At 46.6% G+C, this 13,198-nt stretch overlaps 1 protein-coding gene across 1 annotated transcript in view; it reads right to left on the bottom strand.

The window, feature by feature from the left end:
- Positions 1-7,491: 7,491 nt before the first annotated feature.
- Aldh5a1 (aldehyde dehydrogenase 5 family member A1) overlaps positions 7,492-13,198 on the bottom strand; it is a 29,382-nt gene continuing 23,675 nt past the window's right edge. Inside the window, exons 8-10 of the mRNA XM_059263248.1 lie at positions 12,398-12,567; positions 11,178-11,236; positions 7,492-8,704 (exon numbers count right to left, since the gene is read on the bottom strand). Coding sequence (XP_059119231.1) covers positions 8,499-8,704; positions 11,178-11,236; positions 12,398-12,567 — 435 coding nt within the window. The 3' untranslated portion in view covers positions 7,492-8,498. The remainder of the gene's footprint in view (positions 8,705-11,177; positions 11,237-12,397; positions 12,568-13,198) is intronic.

Here is a 13,198-nt window from a genome sequence, read left to right as displayed (position 1 = left end):
CCGCTGCTCTGGAGTATGGGAGAGAGCATTTATAGGGCTCAGAGGCTGAGAGCACAGCTAATTACTGCTTTAGACAAAGACCCAACCCCAGAATCCCCCATATTTAAACACCTTAAAGACATGGAGCAGGGGGCAGCAGTCACGTGTGACTCTAGCACTTGGAAGGTGGGGGCAGTAAGACCAAGAGTTCAAGATCACCATCCATGGCTACATACTGTATTCAAGGCCAGCTGGGGCTACAGACCTGTCTCAAGCAAACAAACACTGAGTGAAGTAAGAAAATGGTGACCTGGTTACCATGGATTCTGAGTCTTGATCTTATTCTTTTCAATGTACTATTTTCCACACGTTTTGATAAAGTGTAGATTCTCATGTAATACTATTAAATACATGTGCTGATCTAAAGAAAAGTGTTCCATTTTCTCTAGTGTTTATTTTGAAGGAGAAATATATTTTCCTTATGCTTCCATGTAGAGAGATTTCCCAGAGCTGGGTCAGAAAACTGACACCTCTTTTCTCACGCTGCACGTACTGAAAAAAGGATGGTTTATACGTTATCTTTTTTCTTTTTCTTCCTTAGTATTGGGGTGGAAGCCAAGAGTCTCTCTGGAACATGCTAGGCACACACTCTACCACTGAGTTACATCCCCAGCCCTGTGTTTTATGTTTCAGATGGCTGAAAAAAAATAAACTGTTTTGATCACATGCCTTATATATAAAGTTCACATTTGTGTCTATAAACGGTTTTTTGGAGCATGGTCATATTTATTCATTTATGTATGAATTCTATGGCTGCTCTTACAAAGTTTTAAGGAAATTGTAATAGGAATTGTCTGCAAAGACTAAAACACTTAGCCAGGTATAGTGATGCTCTCCTTTGAGGCAGAGGCAGAGGAGGCAGAGGCAGAGGCAGAGGCAGAGGCAGAGGCAGAGGCAGAGGCAGAGGCAGAGGCAGAGGCAGATCTCCGTGAGTTCAGGGCCAACCTGGTCTACATAGTAAGTTCCAGGACAGCCAAGACTACATAGAAAGCCTGTCTCAAAAACAAAAACAAAGATTAAAACACTTATTATCTGGACCTGTACAGGAAGACACAGTTTCTGAAGCCCAGAGGACCCAATAGTCATTCCTGAGGCCAGGCAGGCAGCTTGAATTAACCACTTTCAGCTCAGCAAATTCATCTCTCAGGATTAAAGGACAGTCTGTCCCCTGCTGGCAAGGGCAGACTGTAAGTGGCCGCTGTGGTAGTGTCATGAGTAGATTTAGGCCAGCAGTCCTCAACTGCATTCGGCTTTTTTTTTTTTTTTTTTTTTAACAGTGTATCCCTGGCTAGCCTGCAGTTTATAGCAACCTGCTTCTCGAGTGCTGGGATTAAAGGCTTGTGCCACCATGCACGGCCCTGACTTACTGTTTGTCAAAAACAAAGCCAATTTAGGGCTGGGAATACAGCTCAGTAAGAGCTCTTACCTAGCGTGTGGGACCTTAAATTCAATTCACAGCACTGGGGAAAAAGGTCAAACAATTTAAAAGTATTTTGAGGTATAATTCACTTAGAATAAATTGCATACACGAAACATAATTTGATAGATTTTGATGTACGGCCATCTCTGTAATCAAGCTAATAGGTATGTCATCCCAAAAGACTCTGTGACCCTTCATAAGCACACCTTCCCTTAAACCTTCTAGTTTTGAAGAATTATGCTGTATGGATTAATTTTTGAACTTGCTCTGCCAGGAAGTTGTCTCCAAGGTGTTTACATCAATCAGTCTGTTAGTAATTTTGTTGGGGTAAACTGTGGTCCTGTTCGGAGACTTCGACTGCTACTCTTTACGTATATGAATTAAAAGTCCCTTTGATCATCACTGTCCTGCAAGAATTCCGTATTTTACTGAGTTTTCTAAAAGTAAATGAACCAGACATGCATCATCTCAACAACAGTGATCTTTGGCCACTGTTCGGATCTACAAGGGTAGTGTGTGGGAAGGCTTGATCTCCAGACCCTGCTACTGCTGGAAGACACTGGAAGCTTTAAGGGGTGGGGGTCCGGTGGGAGGAAGTGACCTCACTGGGTGCGCGCCTTCCTCGCTCTGCCTTTCCACCTGCCCTGGGAACCGTTTTCCTCTGCCCAGGGTGGGGTTGGTGCTCAGCCTGGCCCCCGCTCCCAGCGCAAGCGGCTCGCAGAAGTGGGCTAGACCGGTGAGTCAGAATAGACCCTTTCTTTTGTAAATACATCATCTCAGGTATTGCGGCCAGTGACAGAAAAAGCTGGTTAACACATTTTTTTCCTTGTGAAAACGAAAATAACTTTTAAAATGTTTCTCAAAGGTCTAACTATGTGCGTCCCCTGCCCCCTTTTCCTTTCTAGGTCAGCTTCCTCCCTTGCCCCAGAGAACACTTAGTTTTTTCTTAGAGGAAGAGGCTTCCAGCTCTCCTGCGTTCTGCTTTCCCATGGCTGAAGTGACTCCTCGGGAGGCAGAAATGGACGGACCTCCCGGCATGTGAAGGAAATTGCCCCTGGTATGGCCATGCCAGTGTCTGGCTGCGTCTCCGGTTCCTTGGGATTTGGCTTGGCCTCCGTCATTAGGGCTAATGTCACCCTCATCAGCTGTTTCTTCCTGAACTCATCGGAAGCCAGGGGTTGGAGGAGACCCTCTGAGCTGTCTTGGGGTTCATCCAGGTCGTGGCGCCCTGGGGGAGAAAGCCCCACTAGGCGAGTACCCGCACCGTGGGGGTTGGGGGCTGCCTGAGCGCCTGCCAGGTGCCCCACTGAGGCCCTTCCCTGTGCACTCTGCAGGGAAGGGGAAGACGTCGGGTCTGTGAGCTGCGGTATGTACTAAGGCTGCAGGCCCCCGATACTGAGGTAGTGCACGAAGTCCACAGCCAACCCTTTCTATCTCGATGACTTGTGAAGCAGTACTACCCTCCTGCCTTCATTATGTCCTGCTGGAACCGGAGGGGAACTCTGCGCCTGGAGACCTGGGAGCTTGCCCTTGTCCTGGTTTCTGTTCAACCCTGATCAAGGCTCTGCCTGGAGTTCCCGCAGCTGTTGCTCCTTAAATGGACGCATTGGGCGTTGGGGATGGGGAGGGCGAGGGGAGCTCATGTTAACATTCCAAGTCCCAACTTGAGGGATGACGGTTGCCAAACCCGTACGTTGAACTCCTAACCCCCAAATTCTAGAATGTATGAAGAGATGAGTCCTTTAGAGTGACTTAAAATGAGGCTGTAAGGATGGGTCCCTACCCAATTTTAGTGGTGTCATGAGGTGACTAGACCCCACAGATGGTTCCCAGGGGCACACGGGCCCAGCGGAGAAACACGGAAAGGGCCAACGGTAGGCTGTAGGCCCAGGAAGCGGGGTCATATGGGACCTTTCCAGAGCTGACTAGGGCTTTGCCTTCATGGATGCAACCACCCATGAATTCAGTGGATTAATGCAGCGTCTTAACAGTGGGCCTGCTGTTAAGGCCAGTTTGATCCGGTCTTTTGCGTGTGATGCCCTGCACTGCCTAGGGACTCTGTTAGCAAGGGCACTGCCAAATGCCTTGACCTTGTACCAGAGCCATGAGCCAAAACAATACTGCTTACGCAAGCTGGGGTATTGTGTTATCAGCAACAGAAAATGCACTCAGACAAGTGTTCATATTTGAGGATCCTATCCGGATACCAGGGACTCAGAAAATGCCTTTCTCATACTTTTCTGTAAAATAAAAGACTGGAGAAGTGGCTAACAGTGGTGTGTGTAGAAGACCGATTAAAGAAGGCTGGAGCACGCCCTTAGGCAGCTGCACACCCCAAACAAGCACATCCATAGTTCTTGAATTCTTGGTGTTGCTAAGCCCTTGTCCCAGCACAAGATACCCACTGATCCGGGGCTCGTTGGTGGGGAATTACAATTTCATTTCCACACTGGTCTAACACTATGCAGTTAAAACTCAACAATGATCTGGTGTAGAAAATGGCAAAAAACAACACAGCCACTCACTGTGACACAGAGCTAGGAAGTCCTGTTAGTTCAACATTTATTAATGAGATTCAACTCTGTTGGCCAGACAGTGTCAAACACTAGAAAAATGAGTCAACGTATCCATGTTTACAAAGCAAAATATTTCTCATCAATCCCCAAGATTTATCTCACAAAGTATGGCATGAAACAATCACAGTATTAAGTATTATTCAAGTAATATTCTGTTTTTAAGTAGCTGCACATGGGTAATTAAAACACTAGGACCCAGCCTCCAGAGAGGCAAGCCCAAGGGAACCAATTTGAAGGCTGTGACATCACAGAATAGGCTTGTTTACATTGTGCGTCTGATCTTTATTTTTACCGAGTCCCAAAGAACAAAGATACAGAAACAAGCACTTCCTATGGGGTCATATTGAAAGGCCCCTCAGATGGAAAAAGACACGATGAACTTCGGCTCTTTCAGTGGGCCCCACTAGCTGGAGCAAATAGTGCCTTTCAAGGGGACAGGATTATCAGGCTAATCCTTTGGGTTATTTGATGATTACTGCCAAGAACTCCTGGTAACAGATGCCCAGAAAATGTGCCTTCTTCACAGGAGGTGTTCAATCAATGAACTTATGTCTCATAAACATGGAGGCCACTGTCCCCCTCTTGGTACAGATGAGGGCTTGTAGATCAGCTTTGCAGTAAATCTTGTTGGTTCTGCAGGCCATACTGTCTCAGCAAAGCTACTCAGGCACAGGGCACGGTGGCTGTGTTCATCCACAGACTCTGGGATTTCAGGAAATAACTGTTCTAGCCTACCGCAATCCATCTGAATATATAAAACACTTGAAACTCAGGAGTTATACAAAAACAGGTGGCAGGTAGGATTTGGCTCACAGGTTGTGGTTCAACACTTCTGTATATACATCTTCAAAAATTCCACTTATCACATACCTTATTGAATCATAAGACGTTCACTTAAAAAACATCTTTTAGCTGGGCACGGTAGTTATATACGTGTAGTTCAGCACAGGCAGTCAGGGCAAGAGAGTCTCAATGTGAGCTTGGACTACATGAAACCCAAACTCAATGAAAACCCCTACAAACTAAAAATCTTAATTGATTTGGTGATAACATGCCTATAGTAGCAGCTATCCGGGAGACTAAGGCAGGATCATTTGAGCCCAGGAGTTTAAGGCCAACAAGAGCTCCTGTTTAAAAAAATATATAAAACCCCCAAATATTGTCTTCCCATAACCCAAAACCATTTTTCTAAGTAAGATGTTCTTTCATGTTAACTTATTTTCAGTGGTGGTAATTAATCCCATGGCTTCCAGCATGCTAAGCATATACTTTACCACTGCTACCCACCCCCATTATTTTCATTACAAAAATTGATTTACATTTATTATAACAAATGTCTGGGCCAGTGATATACCCAGTGAGTCAAATATGCACAAGAAAGTAATTGCCACACAGTCCAAGAACCCCCTGGCTGACACTGTTTAAAGAAATGACTTCTATTCATATCTCAGCATGTGTATTCATCTTCTACAAAATAACAGCAGAGCATTTGTATTAACCGTAAAAAGATGGGCACAAATCTTAAGAAATGAGAGATGTTGGAGCTAGCAAGATGGCTCTGCAGTTAAGAGCAGTGGTTGCTCTTTCAGAGGACCAGGGTTCACTTTCCCAGGGTCCACATGGTGGCTTACAACTGTCTGTAACTCCAGTTCTAGGTGATCTGATGATGCCCTCTTCTGGCCTCTGAGGGCACCAGCATGCATGTGCACAGACATACATGAAGGCAAAATACATCCATAAAACTTTTTAAAAAAAATTAATTAGAAAATGCGATAGAAACTAGTGACACACTATACAAGACAAGGACAGAAACAGACTATGAACATGCTCAGCTGTGACTCTTGCCACTTGGGCGGGGTCCCTAGGAGGCAGATTTCTACTTCTTGTGCACAGGGACTTTTAAAACCATGAATTCCTTATTTGAAGCTCCCAGTGGCTTGGGACAGCTAGCTCTGCTGTCATCCACGTTGGCTTCTCAGAGCCAGAGCCTCCGCAGAGTATGTGAGTGGGCTCTGCACAGGGAGCGGGCGTGGGGCGGGGAGCGGCCTGGGGCAGGGAGCTCCATTGCTGCCTGTTGGGAATAAACAGCTTCTAGGTGGATGGGAACCTAGACATTTCCTCATTTAAATCATTTCAAAGTGAGATCAATACCAGTTACAAGGGGTTTGGGGGGGGGGGGTGCGTGCACGCGCATGCGCAAGCGCACATGCCTGTGTTGCACTTGTGGAGCTCAGAGGACAATGTGGGGTTGGTTCTCCCTTCCCATCTTTAAGTAGGTTCTGGAGACTGAACTCAGGTAGGTCCCCAGGCTTGTCCAGCAAAGCTTTTATCCACTGAGCTATCTTACAGGTCCAGGTATGGTTTTGTTTTGTTTTTAATCATGAACCATAACTACTTTTACTAGGACAAAAGTGCTGGGGATTCATGGCTTCAGCTCTCTTCTACAGGGGACTGGCAATTATGGAAATCATTTTTCACCGTGGTGAAAGTGCTTTTGCTCTTCTGGGAGTTTAGCAGCAGGTGTCCCCAGGGACAGAAAGCCTGGCTCAGAGGTAGGCAGGTAAACACGTGGGCACCTGGCTTCCTTCCTCCACAAAGCCACTACCTGAGCTCAAGGTGTGGCAGGGTGGTATTGCTCAGAATCAAAACTGTTCCTGTCCTCAAGCTGCATTTTCAGTATCTATGAGGCACTGTCACTTCCTTCAGGCTCACAGTGCCGTGTATGCCAAGCATGAATCTCTGTAAGTGGGGCATGGCATCCTAAACAGCACACCCACGCAGTGGAGCTGCACAGCACCGGGAACAGCTGAGAGTCCATGCTTTCCACTGGCCTGGCCTGGTGGTGCAGGCCTGTCAGGAAACTGAGGCAGGACGATAAAAAGCTCAAGGCCTGTCAGTGTAACTTACAAGGACTCTGTCTCAAAATTAAAATGAAAACAAAACACGTTGGGGGTAGTTCAGTGGTAGGACACATGCTAGTGTGTACAAGGGCATTGATTCAACACCTAGCCCTAGAAAAGAAACAACAGCCGTGCTTCATCCTGCCAGTCACCTCTGCTGATGTTTGTAGCTTAAGTTTTCCTGCCTGGCCCATGGTCAGGGCAAATCTCTCTCACCTGCCAGTCCCACAGCCACTCAGACCTGACCAAGTAAACACAGAGACTTATATTGGTTACAAACTGTATGGCCGTGGCAGGCTTCTTGCTAACTGTTTTTACAGCTTAAATTAATCCATTTCCATTAATCTATACCTTGCCACATGGCTCGTGGCTTACCGGCATCTTCACATGCTGTTTCTCATCGTGGCGGCTGGCAGTGTCTCTCTGACTCAGCCTTCCACTTCCCAGCTTTATTCTCCTCCTTGTTCCGCCTACACTTCCTGCCTAGCCAATGGCCAATCAGTGTTTTATTTATTGACTAATTAGCAACACATTTACCATACAGAACATCCCACAGCAGATGTTTGCCCTCAAGCTTGGGTTGATTTTCTAAGAGAAATAAAACCAAGCATAAACTAAGTTTAGGGCAGTGGAGACTTCCATTTACCCAGGTGTGGAAGATCATGCCTGTAACCCCAGCACTCGAGAGGCTGAAACAGTAGAATTGTGAGTTTGAAGCCAGCCTAGGCTGCTTAGCAAGACCCTGTCTCATAAAAGCAAACCAAATGACGATGAACCAAAACAGAACAAAAACAAACCAACCCTGCTTCCAGCAGTTAAAAAACAGCCCAGAGCCTGCTGGTGGTGGCGCAGGCCTTGAATCCCAGAGGCAGGCGGATCAATGAGTCCAAGGCCAGCCTGGTCTACAGAGCAAATTCCAGGATAGCCAAGGCTACAGAGAAACCTTGTCTCAAAAAACCAAAAGAAAAAAAACCCAAGCAAACAAACAAACAAAAAACAGAAAAGCTGACCAGAAACAAGGAGAAACACCCCCACACTCCATACAGTACAGGCAATCCTGTGCTGTTTACAGAGAAGTCTTAGGAAATCAAAGCCTTTACCACAACCCTTCTGAACAGGCAGCTGCTCATCACCAAACCAACAGACGCCCAGGCCTGGATGTGACCCGCCCCCATCCAACTGTCTATCACTCCAGCATTTCCGCCTCCGTATTCTGGGCCCAAGTTGGGCAGTCCCAAGGGGACTGGGGAACTACTGCCCACAGTGACTACCCTTTGTGAGGGTCAGGGACATGTGAACACTCATACTGTACCTTCCTGAGGCAGTGGGGTTGTGCTGGGGTCCCAGGACTGGCTGGGGCCCACAGCCACAGGGATATGGCATCCATTGGTCCCTAGTTAAATAAGGGGGGGGGGGGGTTGGGATTTATGTCTAAGATGATGAGGACTGGCTGAATTTTTAAAAATTCATAACTCTGATAACCTACTTGTTTATTTTAAAAGATGGATGGCATGTCCCTATAGATCTAGGTAGTTTTATTCTTTTTTGAAGAAGTAAAGAACCCTATAAGCCTCCATAACACACATACTTGACCTCAAGATACTCGTCAATGCCATACTTGGACCCTTCTCGCCCAAGGCCAGACTGTTTCACCCCACCAAATGGACACTCCACTGAAGAGATCAGTCCTTCATTCACGCCGACCATGCCCACCTCCAGCTGCTCCGCCACTCTCCAGATCTGGGCTGGGTCTTGAGAGTAGAAGTACCCTAGCAGAGGAACAAAAGGACATATATGGCATGAGGAATGCTCGTGAAGGTCACATGTGCCCGACTGAGGATGCCTAGTCACATGGACCTGGGGTTCTCTTGCTTGCAGGTAAAGCCCCAGATTGGTTTTTGTCCACATTTTCATCCTAAGAACCTGGGGCATCCTGTTGGGCTTCTGTTTCTCTCTTGCTGGGGTTCTCCCTACTCCCTCCAGGACTTGGTAACCATGAACTTCTGTGTTCTTGTTTCTTGCTCTTCAATCCACCCTCCTTTAGATATCTGGAGAACATGTTCAGACCGCGAGGTCAGCCCTAGCTGTCTATAGAACAAGGCCACATTTCTCAGTGGGCACTCAGTCCTGCCCCCAGCGTGGCTGCAGGCAGGCCTCTCCGCTTACTCCTGACTCCAGTTGACAGCCACTGTCTCCAGACACATCCAGTTCAGGGTCATCTCGTTATCATGCTGCAGTGAACTAGCTTGGACCTCTCTGCCTGGATTCTGTAATCTCTGCACAGTCAGCGTCTTACTTATCAGGTATCAGAGACTATGGGGTCCAGCCCTTCGATAGTCCCCTCCCAGGGTCTGGGAAGAATCTATAACCAGCTGATAATTTAATCTTGATGAAAAGAAATGAATCTATGTACACGAAACTCCTTAGTCCATATATTTTATTATTCTGAGTCAGTTCTCTCTCTACACAGCTTCTATTCTGCTCTCGTGCCTAGCTCCTTTCTTGCCTGATTTCTCTCTACATTTATCTGCTGTATCCTCTAGGTTCTATCTTAATTCCTTCATCTAGTTCTGCCCCATCTAGGTTCTCATCCATCTTGTTCTTTCCCATATCAGCTCCTCTCCCATCTCCTTCTCTCTCATCTTGTTCTTCCCCATCTGGCTCTTCCTCATCTTCCATCTTGTTCCTCTGGTACTCTCTTTTAGCCCTTCAATCTAGTTCTTTCTCATCTCAGTTCATTCCTCTCCAGTTCTTACCCATCTAGTTCTTCCGTTCTCTTCTCTCTTCTCTGTCTCGTCTTCAAGTTCTCTCTTCAAAAATCCTCCTCTCTCCTTCTACCTCTCAGTTCTCCATATTCTCTCAGTTCTCCCTAAGTCTCTCAGGAATCCAGTTATAAACCCAAGCAATACTAATCTTCTCTAGAGCAAAGTCACCAGGCTTGAATTCTTACGGGGTCATAAAGGCAGGTAAGAATTTTCCTCAGGCAGTGACCACCAGGCTTTCTTTTACAACCCAAAAGGGGGAAGGGTAAAGGAGGAGGTCAATTGAGAGCTAATGATCAGTTAGTATATCAAGATGGGAATTTATGTGCTCAATCTACATTCCTAGAAGTGGTTAGATAAGAAATTAGGAGTCTATTAGTAAGGCTGTAAGGAAGAAAGGTCTCACCCTAAATTGCACAAGAAATAAAGCTATCCACTTGACGACAAGTGTTGTTTCGTTTGGCCTTGGATGCTTGATAGGCATTTTAGATAAATACACTGTTAGGAGTTCTTGGAAGCACACAAGAAAATCATTTTAGGAACCAGCTAATATATATGTACAAAGGCTAAAATATCACCAAGACTTCTTAAGCCACGGCTTGACCCTTGGAGAAGTCCTTGACTTTTCCAAGTAGTAGCTTTGTGATAGTAGCTGAATTCCATTAGGTTTTCCTGCAGCTTGCAGCAATCACGTAGGACCTAAGGCAAGGCATGGCTTCCTCCACATCACACCATTGAAAAAGGAGGAGGTGCTGCTCTTGATCTTGCAGAAGCCTTGGGCCACACATTGTTCCAGCATTACCACAACTGAGTGACAGCATGCTTGTCTTCCTCTCTATAAACAGTTTGCGTTATGTCCACAAAGGAGTCTCTAGAGAGCTACAGCTGTATCTTATATGTGTCTCTACATGTGATTTTAGCAAAAAGGCCGAGAAATGATAAATTATACCTCTGTACCCCACAGTTCTGCATTTATACCCAGGGCCAATGAGCACATTTTCTCAGTATCATCTCCAAACTGAAAGAACAGCAGCCATTTAGTGATGATCAACACACACACACACATGCTTCCCATCTCTAGACACTGTCCATGACTCTGCTGATGAGGCTTCTTTGGGATACCAGGACAAGTCAAATGTGAAAAAAAGCACTGAGCATTATGTCTCTGGGAAACTGCATGTGACTCTCCACCTAGAACAATCTGCACACCCCCATTGTCTCCCACCCTCAGCTCTAGCCAGAATGCTCTACATGTGTGTCATGGGTCACAGGAGAAAGGAACATGTTTGTACAAGGCCACTTTTGCCACTTGTAAAGAAACAAAGCATACGACTGTTTAAGTTTGCTAGGCAAGGTGGTGAATGCTTTTAATTCCAGCTCTCTGAGACAGAGGCAGGTAGATTTCCAGAGTTCAAAGCCAGTGCAGAACCTGGCACTGACTTGAGGAGATGACTATGGTGGCTTCCAGACAGACACCTACCTGCTAATCCAACATCGACTGCATTTGCGATGGCAATGGCCTCTTCTTCTTTGTCAAACCTGCCAGAGTTAAAGTAGGTCATAAGCAAAATCCTTAAGGTGAAGAGGAAACACAGCCAGCTTTATCTTCTCCTGATTCGTTTCCTAAATACCGACAAGAAGGAGGTCAGGGTTGCAAAGTGGTCGGTCCAAGGGGGAGAATACAAGAAGGAAGCACAAACACAGGCATGGCAACTGAGCCCTCTCCAAGACGTGGTAGATCTGTGCGGCCCGCCTTTGCCAAGAGAAAGGAGAAGCAGACCAACTTGGCAGAGACACTGCCAAACAATGTTTAAAAAAAGGGCTACTCATTGGTAAAGAGTACTTGCTGCTCTCGCAGGGGACCTGGGTTCAATTCTTAGTACCCACATGGTGGTTCACAGCTGGTAACTCCAGTCCCAGAGACCTGACACTCTCTTCTGAGCCCTTCCAGGCCCTGGATCCAAGTAGCTAAAGGAATGTTTTCAGAGCACTGATCTGAGAACTATTATTTACTTGTTAAGATGGGATAAAGGACCACATGAGGTCCAAGTTCATTACCTCTAGACTGCTGAGATAGAGCCCTTGAAGGTATTTCTTGTCAGGAAAAAAAAAAAAAAAGTAAGTTTAGAGGCAGCAGGAAACTAAATGGAGTTTGATGAATTTTGTGCTTAAAACTGGGTATGGCATATGCCTATTATCTCAACACTCGGGAGGCTGAAGCAAGAAGGCTGAGAGTCCAAGGCAAGCCTGGGTTACAAAGACAAAAGACAAACACCAAAGCTGGGACCAGGGAGCAGGGAGATATCTGGCTCTGTTGGGGAAGTGCTAAGTTCGACCCCCAGAACCCATGTGAAAACCCAGTTTGGTGGCCTGTGCTTGTAATCCCAGGTTCGGGGAGACAGACCAAGAAGTATCCTTGGAATTGTTAGCTAACCAGTCTACTCTAACTAGAGAGGCCCAGTGAGAGACCCTGTCTAAAAATCTGAGGTGGCCAGCTCCCAAGAAACGACACCCAGGGCTGACCCACAGCCCCCAAATCAAAACCAAAATATCATAAACTCCGCTGTGCTGTTCAAGCGATACAGGGCAACTCTGCCTGCAGCTGCTCAGGCCTCCCACCCCACCCTGAGACAGCACGGGAACCTCTCTCAGACTAGCTTTCCTTCCAATCTTCCTTCCTCCCACCACACAGGAACGTACTTGACAACCGGCGCCAGGGGCCCAAAGGTCTCTTCGGTGATGCAGAGCATGTCCGGGGTGGCATTGCTGAGCAGCGTGGGCTCAAAGAAGTTTCCCCCACTTGGGTGTCGCTTCCCGCCTGTCACAACGGTGGCCCCCTTGGCCACTGCGTCATTCACATGCTTCTCCACCTGTGAGATGAGAAGAAGGGCACGAGCGAAGGCTGGATGAGGACATTTTCCAAACTGTACAATCTCTTAAAATGTTAAACAGCAAAAGCCATAGTTGTTGTTGTTGTTGTTCTCTGTTTCCCTATAAATAGGCAAGCATGGTGGCTCGGCACGCAAGCCTGACAACCAAGGTTCAATTCCTGGGACCCACGTGGTGGAAGAGAGAACCAGCTCTGGAAAGCCCAGGGTTTCTCTGAGCTTTGCCTTCACGGCAAGCTGGGCTGGTTGAACTTTCGTAGATTCACTCGTCCACTGTTATCAGGGTTGAAGGGACGTTTAGCTACATCTCCAACACAAAGGCGTTACTTACCTATGGTAGATGTTCTCAGAAATGTGTCCTTAGCTGATTTCAGTATTGAATAAACAGCATACAGTATTTTGATACAAACCCATCGGTCTGGCATGCTGCACACCTAGCCTATATGGTGTGTGCGTAGGCTATATGTGGTGTAGCCTATTGCTCCAAAGGCACTGATGAACAGAACAACCCAAGATCAAATCAAGCCTAAGAGAAAGCCACACAATCAAAGGGCATTCCAGGGAATCCAGATAGATGGCTCAGTGGTTAAGAACACTTACTGCTCTTGCAGAA

The sequence above is a fragment of the Peromyscus eremicus genome, chromosome 5 (assembly GCF_949786415.1).
Source record: "Peromyscus eremicus chromosome 5, PerEre_H2_v1, whole genome shotgun sequence".
In the NCBI taxonomy this organism is placed as follows: domain Eukaryota; kingdom Metazoa; phylum Chordata; class Mammalia; order Rodentia; family Cricetidae; genus Peromyscus; species Peromyscus eremicus.
This window is presented reverse-complemented; position numbering and strand designations above follow the sequence as displayed.